Below are 24,327 nucleotides of genomic sequence, written 5' to 3'. Positions count from 1 at the left end.
AGGAAGGATTCAGGATTCACACTCGTAGCAGCGGAAGTTCAAAAACATAACAAAATAATTTTTTTACATGTGAAATTTCATCATATTTTCACTTACTATTGGCTGCATTTGTTGCTATAGGCACACTTTTCTTCATAAGTAAAAGAGACTGTTCGATAAATTTTGCACAGCAAACAAACCATACCTACAGGTGTCTGAAACTCTAGAATCTATTTAATTTATGAAAATTGAATGAGCTGTTACGTTTTAAACTTTATGTTTAGAAAGAAATCAAATTTTGTAGTTAATTATCTCAATTTTTACCACAGTTTTTAATAGATTTGGAAAATTCTAGAGTTTCATACACCTGTAAGTATGGTTTGTATGCTGTGCAAAACTCATCAAAGAATTTCTTACTTGAGAAGAAAAATGTACCTATAGCAACAAATGTAGCCAATAGTAAGCGAAAAAATGATGAAATTTCACATATAAAAAAATTTATTTTGCTATGTTTTTGATCTTCCACTGCTATGAGTGTGAATCCCGAATCCTTCCTGGTCATGCTGACAAACTTTTATGAATTTATTTGTGGAAGTATAGACAGTGGAAGTTAAAATGTCCTGTGGCGCCTCTCCTGCTCCAAGTCGGCCCGTTTGACGTCCTACCCACCTCAATACTGTGTAGTAAACCAACTGGCAATTTCACTCCTCTTTGAATGGGTAAATACAGGCTCTGTGAGGTTGTCAACGGAATCTTATACCATTCTTCCTGAAAAATAGTGGCAAGTTCAGGTAACGATGAAGGAGGTGCGTAGCGATCACGCACCCATCTCTCCAGAGCAGACCACAAATGCTCAGTAATAGCCCTTTTGAAATCTGGTGACTATGGTGGCCAGGGGAGACACGAAAATTCATTCTCGTGCTCATAAAACCAGTCCTGCTCGACGCGAGCTGTGTGAACAGGGGTCCTAACGTCTTGGGACACAGCATCACCATTGGAGAACAAGCAATGCAACATGGAACCGACCTGATCAGCCAGAACGATAAGACAATCCTTGGCGGCAGTGCGACCTTGCAGAGTACCCAGGTGGCCCATGGAATACCATGACATATCTGTTCAGATCATCACCGAGTCCCCGTCATGTTTCGCTCATGAGACGTAAACTCGTCCAGAAGCTGCCCAGTGTGAGACTACACTAATTCGTCCAAATGACTTTGCTCCGTAGTGCAGGTTTTTTGTGGCTTCGGCACCATGTTTGAATGGTTTTCGGATTCCAATTCGCCCTGCAACTCTCTGCTTAGGGAACCGCCTTCGTGTATTTTGGAGTTGGAAGGGTTTAAAGTTATGCAGTGACTTTGCAGCTGTCGGTCTCTTATTTTTCGTCCCTGTCCTCTTCAACGACCGTCTGTCACGATCACTCAACACACACTATCGTCCGCGTGGTAACTTAGGGGGTAATGTTTTTCTGCTTTCCCTGTATGCAGTTAAATCACCAAACACTTCGGCTCCCTTGCTTACGGAAGCACCCACCATATCAGCATCAAAACTTTGCCCACTTTTGAACGCATTGACCTCCAACATAATGTAGTCACAACTGCACAGAACGCTGTCCTGACCACGACTGATACATGGGACGTATTGAGGACGTTGGACAGGTGCCGTTCCTGGTCAGAGACAACAGCACAGCTGGCACTTGTGGCTAGCATCTCCATTTACGTCCAGGCATGAATTTCTCGCGGTGTTTGCATATTTTTGTCTAAGTCCTGCAGATGCAAAGTTCTGTCTGGAGTGGCTTCCTGCTCGTTGCAACACTCCTCCCCGTCACTGTAATCGCCAGTCACAAAGTTACAGGAAACATATTAGCTAACCTTTAAGGGACCTGCTCCTACAGCTTAGCTGGCAACGCACACACTTATGGGGGAAAGTGAGCCAAACCCGTGTCCAACTCTCGCGGCAATTGATGACTGTAGGTCTGGTACACCTGCCAACCTGAGTACCGCTTTAAGGCGGTATTCAGCGCTCTTTTACGTAAATTCTAGGCTGGTCCCCAATCTCAGCCTCAGAAAATACTATACACGAACAGTTAAAAACACAACACACAAAGTTAACAGAATTCGCAGACGGTGGTACACATGACTTCCCTCCCTTAGTTACCTTGACGACTGTGGCGACTGGTCAGGCATCTATCCACTACGTTAAAATAAGTTAAATTTGACAAACCATCAAAACAGCGGAGCCCGAAGAACGCGATAAAGGCCATGAAAGAGAAAGAGAGAAGTATTTGTATGAGAGAAGTATATGTATAAGAGAGAAGTATATGTTTCCGATGAGATGGCACTACTGATGATAAAAATTACGAATGAACTTAAATAATTCCATCTGCATTTCCGGATACTACGCTGGTTTATTTTGACAAAGAGATATGACACAAGAGAACTTTAAAGATGAGAAGAAGATATTATACTGCATGTTAGGTAACAGAAGGAAGCAAAAAGAAAATACTTCAAAAGTGGGAGGAAGAAGAAGTGTTGACAGTATGGAAATAGTACTTCCAAAAACTATATGAAGAACATGATGAAATAAGTACCATTATGAGATACCGGGAGACGAAAGAAATATCCCAGAGGGAATAGAAAGAGAAGATCTGCAGATGTTGAATGTAGAGAAAGCTTTATTGGAAACGAAAAATGGCAAAGCTCCTGGAGTAGATGACATCACAGTGGAAATGATCAAAGCCGCAGCATCTACCGGAATTCAGTGGTTCTATAAGGTAATGCTGACAGTACGGGCACATGGAAAGATTCCTGGTGATTGGACAAAGGCCATTATTGTACCTATCTTTAAGAAGGGTAACAAGGCGCCTTGTGAGAATTGTACAGGAATTGCACTAACGTGCCATGTATCAAGATTTATGAAAAGATAATTTTACAGCAAATCAGGAATAAAATAGAACTACTATTAATAGAACAACAAAAAGGAGTTTGACCTAGAAGATCAGCTATAGGTGCCATATTAATAGCCAGACAGTTGTGTTCTAATAGATGGCAAAAAAATCTGAATGGTTTATAACGGACTGAGGGGTTCGGCAAGGAAGTATGCTCCCGTCAGTGCTTTTTAATACAGTCATGCACAACATCACACGGGAAGTTCGTCATGGGTCAGTATCAGATGACATGAAAATCATGGCAAAAGCAAACGATGTGATGATTTGGGAAGAAAATAAGCAGAAATTGGAAGAACAGCTAAATACCTGCCAGAGAGAAATTGTAGAAGTAGTCATGGGAATAAGCTTAATAAAAAGCGAAGTAATGAAAATCGGCAGGAAAAACGAAAGGAGCTTGCAATGGAAAAATTATTAAAGAAGTAGATGCTTTCAAGAATCTAGAAAATAAATTAACCAAGAAAGAAAACATCAAGGATGAAAATTCGGAGAGAATAAAAAATTGTTCAAAATTTTATTATTATGTATCTGACATAATAAGAAAATACCTGCCAAAGCAAAGATCTTGCAGTACAAATCATATTATGTGCCAGTTTTGATCTATGGATCAGAATGTTAGACTTGGGCAGAGAAATATCCGAGCAGAATAAAAACAAAAGTGACACGGTAACTACGAGGGATACTGGGTAAGACGAGAAGGGACAGGATAAAGAATGAAACAATATGAAACACGCTGTAGATCAAACCCCAAAAAATGAACTATGGAGAGTAATAGCTTAAATGGTTTGGCCACATTAAAACAATGGGACCAGAAAGACTTCCGAGAAGAGCCCTAGAATGGACAGAATTTACACGAAGTCCGATTGGAAGACCACGAACAAGATGGAGAGACCAAGCGAAGAATAATTTGAATCGAAGAGGACAGCAATGGGAGGAGATGCTAAATGATAGACTATAGGAGGAAAGAGAAGCTTGGAAGAGGCATAAGGAGAAACGTTCCAGAAAGAAGAAGAAGAATATGATGATGAAGACGAAGAAGAAATGTGTACAAGATGTCTGTTAAAGATTTCGAGAATAGTGCTTCAAATGCGTATCTAAAAATGCACAGTAAATGAGACTTCGTGATTTGAATTTAAGAAATTAGTCAAAATTTTCTGTAACCACTTGCAGGCACAAAGCCCCAAGGCAGATTCTAAAATTCTTAGTGTATCTGTTATCACTGAACACCTAAAATGATCACCCGGTCCAAGTTGCAGGTAGCCTATGCAACGGTTTCCAGCCATAATAAAAACGTGATTTTTCAGTATTTCATATAATTATTGATCGGAATTAAAAATTTAAATTGCTGTCATAACATGCTCATTAAATAATATAATACTGCGTTAAAAGTTGAACATGATAAATTAGGTATTTAAGATATTAGGTCTACAACTTTGCCTCCGTCGTTCTTTCTCAAAGTTCGAAGCTTAGAAAACTATTTACGATTCAAAGTATTGGCCATCGTTGGCCTCAACTTTATCCCATATTTTGGGCAGCATACGAGTCCTGCGGCGGAAGAACTTGCGGCTTTTGAAGAGATCCATGAACCGATCCAACTTTGCATTTGTGCATGTGCCCGGAGGTATTGGTCAGACAAACCGTGTGCCACCGATCGTGGTAGTCAGAGGGAGCAATAGCTGGGGACTATGGCGAGTGGAGTAGGACCTCCAGTTTCAACATTTCCAAGTATGTTTTGGCGGTTTCTGTGACATGAGGCCGAGCATTGTCATACTGAAAGTTAAACTTTTCATGTCAGCCGCTGTATTGTGGCAGTTTGTCTTCCGGTGCTCGGCTTAGAAGCATCAATCGCTCTCGATGACAAACTCCTGTGATTGTTTCTGTCGGTTTCAGATGCTTCGAAGACATTTCCTTCTTCCACCATCATGACGGTCTTCGACGTCAAAATCACCGTTCTTGAAGCGTTGAAACCATTCTCTGCACCTCCTTTCACTAAAAGGTGCTTCACAATAGGTCTTGCCCAGCACTTTTTTATCCTCAGGCACAGATTTCTTCACGTTAGAGGTGAAAATTAAAACTTCCCTCAAATGACGAGATCTGAGCTCGTAATTTGACATATTCAATCAAGGATAAATATATGATACCATCACAAATCGACTAATATTTTGATGGCGTTACGTTTACAAACGATTAAGCTTATTGTACGACACTTGCGTCCTACCATCTGCACCACCACTTGTAACTATTGCCATCTACTGCAAACCTGCGGAAGCAAAGTTGTAGATCTAATAGAAACTTATGTAATGTAGGCCTTGAGGCAACGTAAATCACAGCGGGCAAATTACCCAGACTATATACATCCAGCAGTTGAGATCGAGAGACTTAGCGATTTATAACAAGTTTTACACATCATTTCAGACCTTTACGCGACTTTCCCTCGCTGACAACCGCCACAAAATAATCAAAGGAAGAAATTTTACAGTTTACTACATTTTTGCTGTTGATACAGTAAAACTTCAGCGTCAGATATGACGTTTTATTTATTAGTTCTTTACTAACAGTTTTATAAGCAACACATTTTGAGACAATACCACCGAACAAAAATGCAAAATTGTATCACTGCACGACATATATTTCAGCAGATATGACGTCATAAACATTGAGATGCGTGAAAAACTAGCTTTTCTTAAAGCAGAGCACAAATTTGCAAAGTAATCACACGTTTGAAGCTGTTTTATACATGAGAGTTTGATTGGGGGAGGGAGGGGGGGGGTTACTGGTGTAAAAGAAGGCATTATTCCGATTATATATATTGTAGTCGTGTGCTGATCTGTTAGTTCTCTTCTTTAGCTATTGTTACAGTCAGTTGGAAAATGTTTATGACCAGAAATAAGTAAATAATCCTTAATCACGTACAGACATACCGAAACTTTTTACGTAACTATAGCATGGGGGATGAAACAGACGCCAGAAACATGCCGGCGTGTGTAAAGAAGCTAATCAAGTTATTCCAGGTAGCATAGAGATTACTGCTGCAAACTCATTACCCTGGACCGGCTATAGCAATCAACTCTGCTTCAGCTTAATGCCTTCTACGTTACGTGGGTTTCTTGACACGTGCCTCGACACACAAACTTACGCATGCATTTTTATACACATTTTCATTTATATAAGGGGCGGTCAAAAAGCGTCCGTACGAAGGCCGTACAGTGCAGAACCCGTATGCCAATGAGGCAAAATCGCTGTGAGTAGTGAGGCAATAACTCCACCCGAGATACCCGTTTGGTAAAACACCATGTCCTGCGTGAAGAAGTCCGTAACTGCAAGCTGCATATCCTTGTCTAACAGAAATCTTCGACCCTTCAACGCCTTTTGTAAGGTACCGACAGCGTGATAATCGGGTAGAGATCAGGTCTATAGGGAGAATGTCTCCCAGTTTAGCTTGTGTAACTTCTGCGTTACAACATTTTCGAAATGGGGACGTGCGTTATCACGAATGAGCAGCATCCCTTGGCACATCATTCGACAACGGTGGTTTTCGTCAGACGTGCTGCCCCATACACATTCTTCATTCTTCGTAGATGGCTACCGATGTTTGTCCTTCGGCCATCAAGGTCAAGCTTGGGCCATTTGGTAATAACGTTGCCGTAGTTCACGTTTCCGCATTTAATGCACGCACATCGGAAAGATACGAATGCCACACTAATCCCTTGATTACATGTTGGTGCTCGTATATCCGCATCGGAGTCGTGCGACCTTATAAATACGCTGCAGAAACGACCTCAAAAGGAAACTTTTTGATCGTCCGTTATGCAAGGAGTCTAGAAAAAGATACTCGCTGTCATTTAGTAATTTCAAAACAAAATGACTCACAGCTACTAATTCCATGTTAAAGTTGAAGTGTAATTATCAAATTTGTCGTGGATAATTCGCGTGGGCAGTTGGCTCAGCGGGTGCGCGACTGGTGGCGTTCTCGCTGCGAGCCAGTACAGCTGAAGACAGTCGAGTTGGCAACAATATCTGAGTTGAGGCTATCGTTTGCGCAACGCAACGCTGCACTGCAGTGTTTCTTAAAGTACGAGAGCATTTACGAGGTACAACAGCAGTGGCAGAACGTTAAATAATTGGCTATATCCGTGTAAGTTCCAAGCGATGGAACGGTTAATAAGTGCAGAAGTCACAGCCTGACCACAAACAGATAGTTCAGGGTTACAGTGTTACAATATCTCGTCAGATCACCACCAAAATAAATGAAGCGGACACTCGCGAAGGTGAGATGAGCCGGTCAAGTGTAAGACGAGTTCTTAAGCATGAAAAGTGGTAAGTGTCATTCCAAGACTGCTGCAGGTGGTGAATGAGGACGACCTGGATCGAAGGATTGAATACTGCGATTGGTTTGAGCTTGTGGAGACTGGGGTATTTCCCGGGAAATTCTATTGAACTAGCCAGGCTCCATTCAAACTTAACAGTGCCGTGATGTAAACCATTACACTTGTGACTATTGGACTTCTGAAAATCCCCACTTTCCTGCGGACAAGAAATCGGATCTGTGGGGGCTTAATGTGTGCTGTGGTCTGTCATTACGTGGTTTGGTTGGCCTCTTCTTCTGCTTGGATACCGTGTCTCGTCGGGCGTATCTTGATAAGATTCAATCATTTTGTCTGCTATCCGAATGGAATATAGAGAAGTAATATTTTGAATGCAACAGGTTGGAGCCACATTTCACCATCGAAATGTCATGTTGACACTCCATCCGACCAGTGGGTAGATCGTGCTGAGTACCCATCTCGCTATCCTGATTTGACACCTATGAACGTCTACCCGTTGGGAACTGTGAAAGTTGACTTGTACCGACAAAAACAATCTACCATCGACGATCTACATGAAAAATTACAGCGCTACTTGCTATCATAACCCCAGATAACTGACTGTCTCAGTTTGGTTTGTAGTTACATTCTGTTGTATACCGGCCAATTCACTGACCGTTTTAGACAAACCTTGAATTACACATGCTTTGTGAGAATGTATTCCCATTTGGCACTCCATTGTACCCTTAGATTTATGTTATTGTTGTTCCACACCGGCGTGTGCAAAATGTTTAACGCATTTTCGTTTGTCATTCCAGGCCTCTTCTGCAACAAACTTTTCCAGCGCTTCTCATGCAGACAAGTTGGCTGGATAGGAGCAGTCATCATGGCCATTGGACAAGGACCTGTCGCTTTTGCCACTGCATTCTGGCACTTCATTCTGGCCAACATTTGCGGCGGTGAGTAGTTCTGTGAGGAGGGACACCGTTACCTGTTCATTATACATAAGCTTTGTAGTGCCAGAGTAACTACGAATATCGCTTCACTACAACCTCTGAAAGGCTAAGTTTTATCAATGAATGTTCCTCCGTAGATTCAAAACTATAAATAATCCCCTTCCCACTTCTCTCTCTCTCTCTCTCTCTCTCTCTCTCTCTCTCTCTCTCTCTCTCTTCTCTCTCTCGCTACCTCTCCTGCCTCCATCCCCCTCTCTCCCTCTCTCTCTCCCTCCCTCCCTGTCCCTCTGCATCCCTCCCTCCCTCCTTCTCTCTCCCTCTTTCACCCACTCTCCTACCTCCCTTTCTCTCTCTCTCTCTCTCTCTCTCTCTTTCTCTCTCCCTCCTCCCACCTACATTTAAACTGTAAACACATGACATGTTCGTCCCGTTGCGAGCCGTAAGGATGTAGAAACTGATGAACTATCCGATTGTGTGCTACGAGGGCTAGTAACAAAATTTTAACAATCACCTCGAAAGAATCACATTACGACCATGAAATATGGTGATGGTGTTAGTCTACATCTACGCATACACTCTTCAATGCGACACATTTCTCCTAGCTAGTGAATGAGCTGGCAGAGACTTCGGAGTTCGAAGTTTACATTTTGGCTGTTCGGAAAACGTTACGTCTCGAAACTAACCTCGCCGTCATTCGGGAAATGCATAGCACCATGACTGCCCCCCCCCCAAAAAAAAGACAGTCAGCATCACCTTACCCGACGACTGGTGGGTCTTCGCGTTTTTCGGCGGTGGTGAATCCACATTTATGCTTCTCTGTCCCGGGACCACAGTGATAAACCCAGCTGTCGTCCACGGCGATTAGCTGGCTAGGAAAGAAATCTGGATTGGTCTTACACAGTTGCCGCTGGCGTCTCGTTCCAGCAGGCGTTTTTTAATAGGTGCGAGCAATTGCGGAACCCAGCGGTCGGCGATCTTTATGACGGTCAAGAAGTCGTGCAAGATGCTGAAAGCTGATTGATGACTGATATAATTACGCAGGCTCACAATGGTGGTGTCAGTCTCTTTAAAATCTTTCTGGATGTGCTTCACGTCTTCTTACAAACTACTTAAAATACTAAAATAAGTGAGGAAAATCGCCGCTAAACGGCCAAAAGGTCGATTATTTTTGTATTTCTCCATTTTAAGTATTTTATAAGATGATGTGGCAGTACCCCCAGAAGGAATTTTATGAGATTAATCCACGACTGACTCACTTTTTCCACTGTCACCTCCACTGCGATCTTCGAGAGCCAAGGACTCCACTTGTCTTGCGATGCCCCGTTCGTCACAGAAAGCTGGTCTACCACTTCGTTGTTCATCATTTTGACTTTTTTCACGACCGTGGAAGCGTCTGCGCCACCAAACCATTGTGTTATAAGAGGGTGCGTTATTGCCGTACACTTTCACCAACTCGGAATGCATTGTTGCTCCGTTGTTCTTCAGAAACGGAAACGAATTACCGCACGATACGTCATTCTATCTGTGGGATTCACGATTTCTCTTTCGCTCACCTACCGCTGTGCTGTGGTATCGTGGCGCAGAAATTCCATTGCGCGCTGCAAGCTAACTTACTTTTTTCAGAGTGTTTGTTAAAGATTAATGGTTGGTTGGTTGGTTTGGGAAAGACCAGACAGCGTGGTCATCGGTCTCATCGGATTAGGGAAGGATGGGGAAGGAAGTCGGCCGTGCCCTTTCAGAGGAACCATCCCGGCATTTGCCTGGAGTGATTTAGGGAAATCACGGAAAACCTAAATCAGGATGGCCGGACGCGGGATTGAACCGTCGTCCTTCCGAATGCGAGTCCAGTGTCTAACCACTGCGCCACCTCGCTCGGTAAAGATTAATGTATACCTCTCGCATTCCTTGTGGAAATTGCAGCACCACAGTAAATGAACGTAACTTGCGGGAATATTAGTGAATATGAACAAAGATAAACTGAGCACCAAGAAGTTGGCTATGACATTACTTATACAGGCGGTGGACAAAAACATAGAAACACCAAAAACACAAGTCGTTACCATGCCCAGAACGGAGTAGGAAAACCATTGTCATTCTAAGCAGCATTCAGTCTTCTCGGAGTGGTTAAATACAGGCCCCATATGGTTTTCAAAGGAATCTTTCGGTGCCGGAAACAGTGGGCTAAGACCACTATTGTTTTGTCTCCATGCGTAACTCACTCAATCAGCCATCACATATCGTAAAACGTTAAGCTCTGTGGACATTGTACATGACACAATGGCTCGTCCCAACAAACCAAATATAACTGATTACACCCACCAGTGAACTAGCCATAAATGAATGTAACCATCGTACTGTGGTCATGCAATCTTTTCTCAGTGCTTCGAAGCTGTGGAGGACCAACTGCTCAAAATATGACTTATTATAACTGAAAGCAATGGCGTTGCGACATACTAGTTGCGTTTCAGAGACGGTGCAGCGAGAAGTCTGTGGGTTGTATAAACGATTCAAGGATGTGCATGTTATTTAAATGCTATATGATGATGTGGCCTTTGTTGTTGTTGTTGTTGTTGTTCAGTCCGAAGACTATTTTGATGCAGCTCTCCATGCTAGTATAAACTGCGGAAGCCTCTTCATCTCTGCATAACTACCTCAACCTCTACAACTTTAAACCCCACCTTCCATTGTCAAATGCACTATTCTTTGATGTCTCAGGATGTGGCCTAACAACTGCTCCCTTCTTTTAGTCAAGTTGAGCTATAAATTTCTTTTTTCTCCTATTAGAATCAGTACCTCCTCATTTGTTATTTGCTCTATCTAATTCATTCTCTTCTTGTCTGAACTGGTTATCGTCCACGTTTCACTTCTATACAAGGTTACACTCCAAATTCCTTAAGAAAAGACTTCCTAAAGCCTGAATTAATATACGTGATAGACTTCCTACAACTTAGATTAATGTATACGACATCTCTTCTTTCGGACATGTCCAAAAGAACAGATACCATTTTGATTTCTCAGCCAGCATGAATTGAGACACAAAGCAATTACAGACATTGCCTGCGAACGGGCATTGATTTACACACATCAAAAAGAGCTTTGCATCACCTCTGTTCTGAGAGTTCGGGAAACTGTACAGAAAATTCGAATAGAGATCAACATAAACATCATTTCCGCCCTTTATATTGCTCATGAAAACCACGCATTGCATGTTGTACCACCATACAGAGAAACCTTAATGGTGGTGGTCCAGATTGCTGTACAAACCAGTACCCCGAATACCCAGTAGTACGTCCTCTTGTATTGATGCATGCCTGTATGCGTCGTGGCATACTATCCACAAGTCCATCAACGCACTATTGGTCCAGATTGTCTCACTCCTCAATGGCGATTTGGCGTAGATCCCTCAGAGTGGTTGGTGGGTCACGTCGTTCATAAACAGTTCTTTTCAATCTATCCCACGCATGTTCGATAGGATTCATGCCTGGAGAGCAACTGGCCACTCTAGTCGATCGATGTCGTTGTCCTGGAGGAAGTTATTCACAAGACGTGCACGATGGGGGCGCGAATTGTCGTCCATGAAGACGAATGCCTCGCCAATATGCTTCCGATATAGTTGCACTATCGGTCGGAGAACGGCATTCACGTATCGTGGAGCCTTTACGGCACCTTCCATGACCACCGGCGGCGTAGTCGGCCCCACATAATGCCATCCCAAAACAGCAGGGAACCTCCACCTTGCTGCGTTCCCTTGACAGAGTGTCTAAGGCGTTCAGCCTGACCGGGTTGCCTCTAGACACGTCTCCAACGATTGTCTGGTTGAAGGCATATATGCGACACTCATCGGTGAAGAGAACGTGATGCCAATCCTGAGCGGTCCATTCGGCATGTTGCTGGGCCCATCTGTACTGCGCTGTGTCGTGGTTGCAAAGATGGACCTCGCCATGGACGTCGGGAGTGAAGTTGTGCATAATGCAGCTTATTGTGCACACTTTGAGTCGTAACATAACGTCCTGTGGCTGCACGGAAAGCATTATTCAACACGGTGGCGTTGCTGTCGGAGTTCCTCCGAGCTATAATCCATAGATAGCGGTCATTCTCTGCGGTATTAGCCCTTTGGCGCCCAGAGTGAAGCAGGTCATTGACAGTTCCAGTCTCTCTGTATCTCTTCCATGTCCGAACAACATCGCTTTGGTTCACTCCGAGACGCCTGGAAACTTCCGTTGTTGAGTGCCCTTCCTGGCACAAAGTAACGATGCGGACGCGATCGAACCGCGGTATTGAGCGTCCAGGCATGGTTGAACTATGTACAGACAACACGAGCCGTGTACCTTCTTCCTGGTGGAATGACTGGAACTGATCGGTTGTCGGACCCCCTCTGTCTAATAGACGCTGCTCATGCATGGTTCTCTACATCTTTGGACGGGTTTAGGGACATCTCTGAACAGCCAAAGGGACTGTGTCTGTGATCCAATATCCACAGCCAATGTCTATCTTCAGGAGTTCTGGGAACTGGGGTGATGCAAATCTTCTTTTGATGTTTGTATATCAATAGAAAAAGTTGAAAATTTGTGCCAGACTGCTATTCTAGCCCAGGTCTTCTGCTCACTAGGCAGACGCGATACCCTCTGCGCCATCCAGATATAGGGGCGTCACAACTGCACGGACTATCATAGTACTCCTGTCGTCAGACCGAAATTCTCAACGTATCCACAAACTACTACTGTAGTGCCCCTTGCCCATTATCCTCATTACGCGCGGCGTTTCGGTGGGTCCCATAAGAGTTCGAGACTGGCGTGCATATGCATTGAAGAGGTCATCGGCCGTCCTCACCTCAATTATATAAGTATATATGTGGTGTCTTTGCTTTCGGATATAATTATATAATTTTTATGTGTTGGCACTGAGGGAAACTTTCATCTCATGTACCACAGAACGTGAACTGCCAAATTGAGCCATTTTCACTGTCCATGAACTACCTGGTGTGAAGCAGTAAAACTATGTTCTGAAGTCATTTGAACCATTGTATATGACATACGTCTGAGTGAAATATTTATTTGTTTCAGGTCTAGGCATGGGCCTCGTCGTTACAGCATGTTTTACGGGTTTCAATATTTACTTCCACCGCAGAAAAACCTTTGCGATGGGGTTTACTCAGCTGGCAATGGGACTAGGAATTTTCGGGTTTCCGATGTTGGTACAACATTTAGTGGACAGTTTTGGCTTCAGAATGGCGCAATGCATTATCTGCGCAATCAATGTGAGCATTATTCCTGTCTTCGTAATCCTGAGGCCACTGCAGAAGAGGAGCCCAGGCAAGAGCGCTGACAAGCGCTCGTCTGCAAGTCGGAGTACCGAATTTCGCTCGGGCTTTGCAAGTCAGAGGACCGATATATCAAAGTCTTTGTCAGTGGATCACATAAATGAAAGGAATGCAGAGGAACAAAACCTGAACGGAGACAAGTTCAATATGTCTCTAAACCATTTAACAACGCGAGGACGTAGCCTGAACGATAAGGAAATGACGTCGACCGAAAGGAAGGAACATCACAGAGACGGAGGCGAAACACAGGTAATGTATGAATATTTATACTTAGCAACAGTGAAGTGGTTTTTAATTGTTAATCAAGATCCATTTACAACTTTCAAGGTGTTATTGTAGAAACACTAATGTAGTATCGGTAAATCAATATAGTTGCAATATTTGGTTCATATTTTCTATTTAAAGTCTATTGCACTAAAGAAAATACACCTACCATTTTAACATTGTGACAGTGTACTACATTTTTTCCTTTTTTTAATGATCTATTCATTCCCCCACATTGGGAAGGGAGGACTGACAGCAACCATATGGGTGTTATTCAGCCAAAACCTAAATAACGAAAGTGTGAGGTCATCCACATGAGTGGTAAAACGAATTCGTTAAACTTCGGTTATCCGATAAATCAGTCAAATCTAAAGGCCGTAAATTCATGTTCTTCTGGTTTGTTTTGCTTGTCTAATATTATTTATGAACGTTTAGGTAGACGAACTAAATACCTAGGAACTACATTCACGAACGACTTAAATTGGAAGGAACACACAGAAAATGTTGTGGGGAAGGCTAATCAAGGACTGCGTTTTATTGGTAGGACACATATGAAATGTAACAGATCTACTAAGGAGACTGCCTACACTACGCTTGTCCGTCCTCTTTTAGACTACTGCTGTGCATTGTGGGATCCTTACCAGATAGGACTGACGGAGTACATCGGAAAAGTTCAAAGAAGGGCAGCACGTTTTGTACCATTGCGAAATATTGGAGAGAGTGTCACTGAAATGATACATGATTTGGGCTGGACATCATTAAAAGAAAGGCGTTTTTCGTTGCGACGGAATATTCTCAGGAAATTCCAATCAGCAACTTTCTTCTCCAAATGCGAAAATATTTTGTTGACACCGGCCTACGATCATCACTATAAAATAAGGGAAATCAGAGCTCGTACGGAAAGATATAGGCGTTCGTTCTTTCCGTGCGCTATACGAGATTGGAATAATAAAGAATTGTGAAGGTGGTTCGATGAACCCTCTGCCAGGCACTTAAATGTGATTTGCAGAGTATCCATGTAGATGTAGACGTAGAAAATATAGACATGTCATTTTGCAGTCAAAATGTTTAAACAGTAGGTTTAAAATACTATAAAAATGTATATATATACAGACTGAAGCGACGATGAAAATTTGTACCGAGGGGAGGATTCCAACCTGAGTCTCCTATTCAAAGGCAGATGCGCTAACCACTACACGACCCTGGCACAGTGTCTTTGTACAACCGCACACATTCCTCCTCAGTCCAAATTCCAATTCATGCCTCAGCCCACTTGGTATTTCCCTAGTGGGCAGAAAGCATGGGTGCAAATCTCGGCCTTGGTACAAATTTTCTTTCTTCACTTCAGTCTGCAGATATACATCATAAATGTCCGAAACGTCAAAAGGTCTCTAGAACCACGTAGTTTCATCTGACTATAAAAATTATTATTTTTGATGACTTACTGTAAAACAGATGGTGCTAAGATTTTGACGGTACGGATAAATAGGTTGTTAAATCTGTGAGTGGGGGCATGGCATCATGTTGATTTCAGAAGTGTGACGAAGAAGTGGACGCTGGAACAGGATGTAGATGGGTTATTGGTGGTCAGGAGGACTGGGGTGTTATCAGAGCCCTGGTCTAAGGATATGGGGACTAGGTCTATAGGTAGCAGGATGGGTAATTATCTGAGGGGATTTCTGAGTCAAGAACAAGGAGCCTTGGGATAGGATATGGACGGTGTGAATATAGAGTGTAACTTCTGGTACAGATGCGGCAGCAGCCCAGGACTGGGTTATGATGCTACAGTTTGCAGTATGTACATGCATACATACATACATACATTAATCCTTGTTCCATAGATCATGAATATGAGATTTCGTAATGATGTGGAACGTGTTACTTTAACAAAGTTTTCTTTACACAAAATAATTATTTTTTTCTTTTCTTTTCTTTACAGTTACTACTTCGTATCTAAGAATTCATCTATTGAGTAGAAGGAGTATTCATTCAGAAATTCTTTTAATTTGCTTTTAAATGTTGGTTGGCTATCTGTCAGACTTCTAATACTATTTGGCAAATGACCAAAGATTTTTGTGGCAGCATAATTTAGCCCATTCTGTGCCAAAGTGAGATTTAATCCAGAATAGTGAAGATCATCCTTTCTTCTAGTGTTGTAGCTATGCACTTCGCTGTTATTTTTTGAATTGGGATGAGTTATTAATGACAAATTTCATAAGTGAATACATGTATTGCGAAGGTGCTGTGAATATCCCAAGTTCCTTAAACAAATGTCTGCAAGGTGATCTTGGGCAGGCTACAGATATTATTCTGACTACACGCTTTTGCGCAATGAATACTTTCTGTCTTAATGACCAATTGCCCCAAAATATGATGCCATATGAAAACAGTCAATGAAAATGGACACAGTAGACTAATTTACAAATATATTTATTATCAAAATTTGCAATAACCCTAATAGCATAAGCAGCTGAACTTAACCATTTCAGCACATCATCGATGTGTTTCTTCCAATTTAATTTCTCATCAGTGAACACACCCAGAAATTTTGAGTATTCTACCTTAGCAACAGACTTCTGTTCATAGTCTATATTTATCAATGGTGTTATGCCATTTACTGTACTGAATTGCATAAACTGAGTTCTCTCAAAATTTAGTGAGAGTCCATTTGCAGAGAACCACTTAATAATTTTCTGAAAGACATTATTTCCAATTTCCTCAGCTGCTTCTTGGTTGCAGGGTGTGGTTACTAGTATCATCAGCAAAAAGAACTAGCTTTGCATCTTTATGAATATAGAATGTCAAGTCGTTAATATATATTAAGAACAATAAGGGACCCAAGACTGAACCCTGTCGGACACCATTCTTGATACCTCCCCAGTTAGAGGACTCTGCTGGTTTTTGCAGACTATCTGTACTGTTAATTTCAACCTTCTGCATTCTTCCAGTTAAATATGAATTAAACCATTCGTGCACTGTCCCACTCATACCACAATATTTAAGCTTATCTAGAAGAATTTCATGATTCATACAATCAAAAGCCTTTGAGAGATCACAAAATATCCCAATGGGTGATGTTTGATTATTCAATGCATTTAATATTTGATTAATGAAAGCATATATAGCATTTTCTGTTGAAAAGCCTTTCTGTAAAACAAACTGACATTTTGTTAGAACTTCATTTTTACAAATATGTGATGCTACTCTTGAATACATTACTTTTTCAGTAATTTTGGATAAAGCTGTCAGAAGTGAGATAGGGCGGTAGTTGTTAGCATCAGATCTGTCCCCTATGGTTTAACAATAGCTTATTTCAGTCTATCTGGAAAAATGGCCTGTTTCATTGAGCTACTATGTACGTGGCTGAGAATCCCGCTTATTTGTTGGGAACAAGCTTTTAGTACTCTGTTGCAAATGCTCTCAATTCCATGTAAGAATTTATTATTTTCCTAATTTCATTAGTAGAGGTGAATTGAATTTCAGTTTTATCAAATTGCATAGGTACTGCCTCTTCCATATACTGCCTTCCATTTTCTAATGAATAGCTGGATCCTATTTTCTCTACAGCACTTAAAATGATTATTAAAAATGTTTTCTACTTCTGACTTCTTGTTAGCAAATTTTGCATTGTGTTTTATAGAAATACAGTCTTCCTGTGCTCTCAGTTGCCCTGTTTCCCTTTTAACAACATTCCAAATTGTTTTAATTTTATTATCAGATGTGCTAATCTCAGACATAATGCACATACTTCTGGACTTCTTAATAACTTTTCTTAGTACAGTGCAGTAGTTTTTATAATGTTTCACTGTTTCCGGATCATTACTACTCCTAGCTATAAATACAGTTCCCTTTCCTGTTTAAAATATATTTTCATCCCTTTAGTAAGCCATGGCTTTTTACATGGATTCTTACAATTATATTTCACTGTATATACGCACAAAGGTATCATGAAATAGGTTAAATTTTAAATTAGTATCATGATCCCTGTACACCTCATTCCAGTCTAACTGTTGCAAGCTTTCCCTAAAATTTTGAATTGTTAAATCAGAAATTGAATGCACTATTTTGGAGGGCTGTTTTGCATTACTGTATGGAGCTATATCATATACTGTAACTAGCTGTGCATTATGATCAGACAGACCATTTTTAACAGGAAAAGTTTTTATTTGATTAAATTTATCTTGGTCTTTGAAAACATTATCTATCAGTGTGCTGCTTTCCTATACCACGTGAGTAGGAAAATCAATAACTGATGTCAAATTGAAAGAACCAAGTAATACTTCAAAGTCAAGCTTTCTATCAGACTCTTTCAGAAAATCTACATTGAAATCCCCACAAATAATAATTTGCTTTCCTCTGTCTGACAGATAGCACAACAGAGAATCCAAGTTTTCGAAAATAGTTGAAAATTTTCCAATGGGGACCTATACACAGCTGCAATTGTAAAAGTGCCAATATTTAGTGTAAGCTCACATGCACATGCTTCTATGCAAAACATTTTAGTTTCAAAATTGTTCACACTGTGACAGATTTTAACATACATGGCAACCCCTCCTCTCTCCATAGTGTCTCTACTTACATGTGCTGAAAGCTTATATCCACCTACATTTACCATTTACTTACCTGTGACTATATGATTTTCAGATAGGCGTAGTACATCTATTCCACCCTCAGTTTCTAAATCTTCTAAACAAGCAAGAAGCTCATCCACTTTGATTTTTAATCCCCTGATATTCTGATGCAATATATTAACATTATTTTTAACTGTGCTTTATAGCACAGTGTACAGGCAATGTGATTCCCCTCCCCATCCAACACTCAGGAAACGCATCATGGAGAAATATGGTATCATCCCCACGATGCTGGGTGTGGGCGCCAGCCTGCTGGAAAATGAGGTCGTGAGGCATCTGTGGAAGTATACAGTTCGTCAACATGTAGAGATAGGAGTGCCCAGTCACTGGCGCGCATGGGCCGCACAACTCACCCCAGTTCATGAAATAGTGAGGATCACATCTTGGAGAGTGTATCTGTCAACTGCAAATTTACCCTGCAACATAAAATGTCGGGTTCTTTCGCTATAAGGATTTTTTCGTGTACGTCTCTAGTCCGGACATCCTATAATGTGTAATTTAGACGTAATGCGTTGGCAGATCCGAGTACCGTATATTTTCAAAGAAATTGTTCATATCACCAGAACCACATACCTGCATCCGATTCTTGTTGCCTTGGCCGATCGTAGTTTATGCTGAGCTATGGAATGTGAAATTGATGGCCTCAAAGTTTCTTCATGTCCGAAAAGTGACCATACGTATAATTCTACGATTTCTCGTGGGATGTTGTATATTAGTCAGACGTGTCGGACAGTGCAAGTCTGTGCGGTGAGTAGCGCCGCCGTGTAAGCCATCAAGGGCCAACGTGATAAAACTGCAGCAACCTGAAAACCTGCGTTTCCCATTGTCAGATCGCAACGAGTAAGAAAAGGTTTTCCGATGACAGCACTCTCACAGTGTAATGGAGGATCCAGAGATCTGACATAAGCTGCCAATTTTGGTTCGGCTCTCGCTCACTGCGACGCTCGGCGAATCGAATAACTCAGACCATGCGCGGAAGAAAAAAATGGTTCAAATGGCTCTGAGCACTATGGGACTTAACATCTGTGGTCATCAGTCCCCTAGAACTTAGAACTACTTAAACCTAACTAACCTAAGGACATCACACATATCCATGCCCGAGGCACTATTCGAACCTGCGACTGTAGCGGTCACGCGGTTCCAGACTGAAGCGCCTAGAACCGCAGGCCCACACCGGCCGGTATGCGCGGAAGACCAAAGTTTGGTTCATGGTAGGCGCCTCTGTACACGCTGCCTTCATCTGTGTTGGTTGAACATCGAGATCCTGCGTGTTGGTCAGTCGAGGTTCCTTAATTCACTGGGCTATTATTGATGGGACACGTGAGCGTCTTCCTAGTGTGATCTCCGTATGTAGGTCACGACGGCGTGCAGGCTAGCAACCACTGCTTGCAAACCGCGGTCATTTGATGTCGGCCACTTGTCTCGAGAAAATGTTATGAAATTTACATCCCACAGCCGCATTGTCAGTAGATCCGCAGGAGAAGCCTTGTGTGAGTATTCGAGCCCTGTGTACTATCCCCCCCCCCCCCCTCCCCAACGACTAGTGGACAAGCCCTTCGATATCATTGCGGCGTACACTGCCTGTACCACTAGAAAATGTTCCTCTACCAGCTCTACACGTCAAATGGTTCATGCGTTATGTGGCCCCAGCACACTTCAGTTTGGACGTACGCTGGTCTTTTGACAACACCTTCCCAGTACGTGGGTTGTTGAACTTTGAGATCCTGTATGTTGATCATTCTAGTTTCTTTAATACATTGGACTATTATAGCTGGGACACATGAAATGTTTTGCTGCATGCCATGCATGGGTGGCAACGCAAATGAACCAACCGTACAAACTGGTTGTAAATGGGTGATGTTGAAAAGCTGCAAGGTCTCGTGATTAAGGTGTTCCAGGTCTCTAACGTCGTTCATTTGCAACATTTTGTTTGCCTTGCAATAACCTAAATTTCAGTGAGAGATAATTACCGTTTAAATTGTACATATTTCACGCTCAGACCATCGATAAAACAAAATAAAACACTGTCCTGTCTCCAAAAACGTAAAGGTCAATAATGACGTCTGAATCTCCAATAAATCAAATATTTTACCTACGACAGAAAGCCTCATCTGGGTGCCACCCTCCCTTTCCACGTTTCTCATATGCACCATGTCATGCGGCGATGTTTTAAAGTAGACAGTTCATGCTATATTGCAACAGTGGATCGCGGCTGTATTGCAAGTTATTCTTACGGAGCGTACTGTTGTAATCCGTGGTCTAAAAATAAGACAAACTATTTCCATGAACAATTTGCTTTTAATGAATAACACGCTACACCTTCATAGGTCATGCAGTGGCTGCATCAAACAGTACACAACCCACCGAATCAGTGCGAATATCCAAGCTTAAGGGTGTACAACATGGAACTGACAAGGAAACAACAGTGTGCTCGTATTGCTTATTTCATTATTCATTTAACTTCATTTTATAATCACTGAAATAAAATCACACGACCACTAGACTTGTGGACTTTACTTCCTCCTCTTCTTATAGGTACTTAATTTTTTTTCATTAATTTTAGCTGGATAAGTCGATAGCGGTACTTTCTCAAAATCATTGCTTACAAATGTAACTTAAGGAGTATGCTGTGAAACAAAGACTTGTTGAAATGTAGGTAACATGACATTTTATTTCAAAAACATTTCGTTACCAAGTTAATATATTTAGCCACGTTATGTTGTTAACGAAATGATAAAATATTTTTTTTGTATTGTGACAGCAGAAGCAACCTTCCCACCACAGTGCTGGGACTCTCAACAGTCAGATACAGCCGTCTCGACCAGCGAGCTCTCTAAAAGACAGCCCATCACCAAGAGCAGCGGCAGGCAGGAACACCAGAAGGTAAAACGCATTAAGCTCCAACTTCTTAAGTTAGCAACACTAGTTCAGTATCTTATCAACAATCAATTTCTTAAACAGTAAAACGAGTTCTCAGTTAGAGACCAACGACTCTGAAAAGACCTACACAAACCGAAAAACACAGAAGACTATAGTCACTACGTTTAAATGGAGCTCCTCAAATCATATTTCGTAAACCTATTTCCCAATATCACTTCTGGTTGGTCACGTAAACACCCACTTTCGATTGTGGAAATGCACTGCTATGTGGCGACTTCAAAAATTAAATTACATGTTATTTGAGCCGTCCAAGTAATTTTTATTACTAGTCAACGGCCTTGCCGAAGTTGTAACACCGGTTCCCGTCAGACCACCGAAGTTAAGCGCTTGGCTAGCACTTGTATGGGTGACCATCCGGTCTGTCGAGCGCTGTTGGCAAGCGGGGTGCACTCAGCCCTTCTAGGAAAATTGAAGAGGTACTTGACTGAGAAGTAGCGGTTCTGGTCAGGAAAACTGACGAATGCCGGGGGAGCGATGAGCTGACTACATCCCTTCCATATCAGCATCCAGTGACGCCAATAGACTGAGGATGACACGGCGGTCGGTCAGTACCGTGAGCTCAGCTTAGCTTAAGCAATTTTTATTGAATGCCTCAATTCACTTCAAAGTGACACAGATACATGATACCTATTTATTATACTTCAAAATCTTCGTCAAGTCTCCGAAAATAGTTGTCTGCAGAGTCTATCAATCGTTCAGTTCCTCGACGACAGACGTCCGCTCTTGATGACCGAGCTATTCGAGAACCGTTGTTGGAAAATCTCTCTCGCTCCAGGTGTTCTTTCAGCTTGCCGGAAAGATAGCCTGTACACTGTCCTGTCTCCTGTGGTCGATGTCGATGGTCTTCCTTCCCGATAAGCATCAGCCACACCTGTGCCGCTTGATCAGATTTTTAGCGCCATTTCACTGCGGTCAGGAACACCTTGTTTATTGGGGGTAGGCGGCTTGTGTACTGAATGACACTGCCTAAGACCGGACCTGTAGAACAGCCGGAAGAAACTTTTATATCCTTTATTTGAAGGTACATTTCATTTTATTTTATTTTGCAATATGATGTAACCTCTGGAGCTGAACTTTTGCTCTGCGTGTCAGCAAGGATATATCATGCCAAGTTATAGTCATTTGTTTTCAATTTTTCCGTCGTTTTTCGATTTGGAAGATGATTATTTTGTTAGCGACAAAGTGCCTTGAGAACGATTATTATTTTTCTATAGCATCCAGCGAATCTTTTAAATAAGCATCAAGTTTTAAACTCTACTGCCCGACTGTCAATCCGTCCACTTGCTGCTCATTGTGGTTTTGCCCTTAGTTCTTGATTTGGTTTTGAGAAGAGGAATAGTACGTCAAGATATTCGTTTCTCAAATAAAGAAATACAATTTCCGTTTTACTATGTATCAAGAAGGCTCAGTTCACCACAAGGAACGTTCATCACGACACATGGACCCTGACGAAAATTTACTATTTCATTTTATATACTTATCACTCGGTTGCGTTTTTATTGCTGTAAAGGTGAAGATTATGAATCACCCTTTGTCGGAATATGACATCTCCGTTTTAATTTAACTAAAGCAGTGAAGCTCGCCGATGGAGGCAGTTTTGGAGAGCACAAGGATGAGCTGTGAGAGGTGAAGGGAGACCTTTTATATAAAAAAAGAAACAAACAACACGATTTCATGGTGAATCTGTGTGCAACTTAGACGCTTTGCTCCAAAGAATCGTACCGTCCAGCGTACTTCGACTTTGGAATACGTTTCCAGTTGCTGCACCATTTCACTCCCACGCTGTGAGGCGCTCGTTGTCCGTGCTGCTGCAAAACTTTATCTTGAGGGAACCTCCAGCTTGTACTCCCTTCTGACAATGCGACACTGTTGTTGCGTAATGGCCTTCGCGAGAGGCGACATATGTAACTTACTTTCGGAAGTCCATGCATAGCTGCCAGGTTTCCTCTTCCACAATCGATTCTTTGCTCCCATGTAAACCTTCAACCGTCTTCGGAAAGTGCTTGGGTTGTCAGATTACGTCTTGATAAAGAGTTTCGGCTAATCTGGCTCCAATGACTTTTTGTTCAGTGAAAAAGAAATAGATATATTAGACTTAGGATGAAACTGTCTACTTCTGACATTTAACTGAAGAGAAACAGCTGACTAAACAAGCAACCGTTTGTAAAAAAAACTACTGACAATAGTAAAAATCAATATTTGACCGGTCTAGCGACAGTACTGCAGACCTTGACATGTAAACACGACAGCGAAAAACGGTTTCCGAAAATCGGTTTTCGTGTTCTGAAAGTTGTGTCTCATGTAAACTTAGCAATCGAGGGCGTTTTTAAAATGCACAGTATCATTTAGCGTCTGTCACTCACGTGTTTGACTTTGAGAAAACGACAGACTAGGTGTCTTATGACGGTGGCTCAAAAAGTCAACAAACGGCGTACTATCTTTCAATTTCTGTCTCTATACAGAGTGAGAGGGCGACTCTTTTCACTTCAAATATCTTTTGATTCATCAGAGACTTCAAAGAGCAATAAAATCGTTAGTGTGTTCACAGACTCAGAAAAAGAGTTTTACCGCCTCAGTTCTACTCTGCAGCAAAAGTGCAGCATTGTTCTATCAGAAATAACAAATTTTAAGACAGATTTGTCTGCATATAACAAGGTTACGAAAACATGTTGGTGATAACTTTATGAACCACTTGAGACTACTCATTAAGGTGAAAATACAGTATAAATACATACAATTTAACACATCAAAAGATATTTAAGATGAAGAAATTCACGACTGCATTCCGAATAGGGATTGGAACGAAAATATGCCAAGCTATTTGTTGTGAATTATTTTTACATTTGTCAGATCATTGAACTGCGGGAAGAAAATCCTTTAGTAAATTCCAGTACCACTCATTCTCCGTTAAAAATACATTGGGTTGTAATATTCTGCCAAAATTTCAACAGAATTGGCGATTTATTTTTGTCTGAATTGTTAAGCTTTTATT

General features: G+C 41.7%; 1 protein-coding gene across 2 annotated transcripts in view; it reads left to right on the top strand.

The window, feature by feature from the left end:
* The window catches only part of LOC124789318 (monocarboxylate transporter 7-like), a 146,333-nt gene that overhangs the window by 104,398 nt on the left and 17,608 nt on the right, over positions 1 to 24,327 (top strand). Inside the window, exons 4-6 of one of the 2 annotated variants that reach the window (XM_047256634.1) lie at positions 8,043 to 8,183; positions 13,244 to 13,749; positions 21,160 to 21,278. In XM_047256634.1, coding sequence (XP_047112590.1) covers positions 8,043 to 8,183; positions 13,244 to 13,749; positions 21,160 to 21,278 — 766 coding nt within the window. Of the gene's footprint in view, positions 1 to 8,042; positions 8,184 to 13,243; positions 13,750 to 21,156; positions 21,279 to 24,327 lie in introns of both variants that reach the window. The other variant, XM_047256633.1, reaches the window with a different exon arrangement.

The sequence above is a fragment of the Schistocerca piceifrons genome, chromosome 3 (assembly GCF_021461385.2).
Source record: "Schistocerca piceifrons isolate TAMUIC-IGC-003096 chromosome 3, iqSchPice1.1, whole genome shotgun sequence".
In the NCBI taxonomy this organism is placed as follows: Eukaryota; Metazoa; Arthropoda; class Insecta; order Orthoptera; family Acrididae; genus Schistocerca; species Schistocerca piceifrons.
The sequence above is the reverse complement of the archived record's forward strand: the minus strand, read 5'-3'. Positions and strand labels throughout refer to the sequence as shown.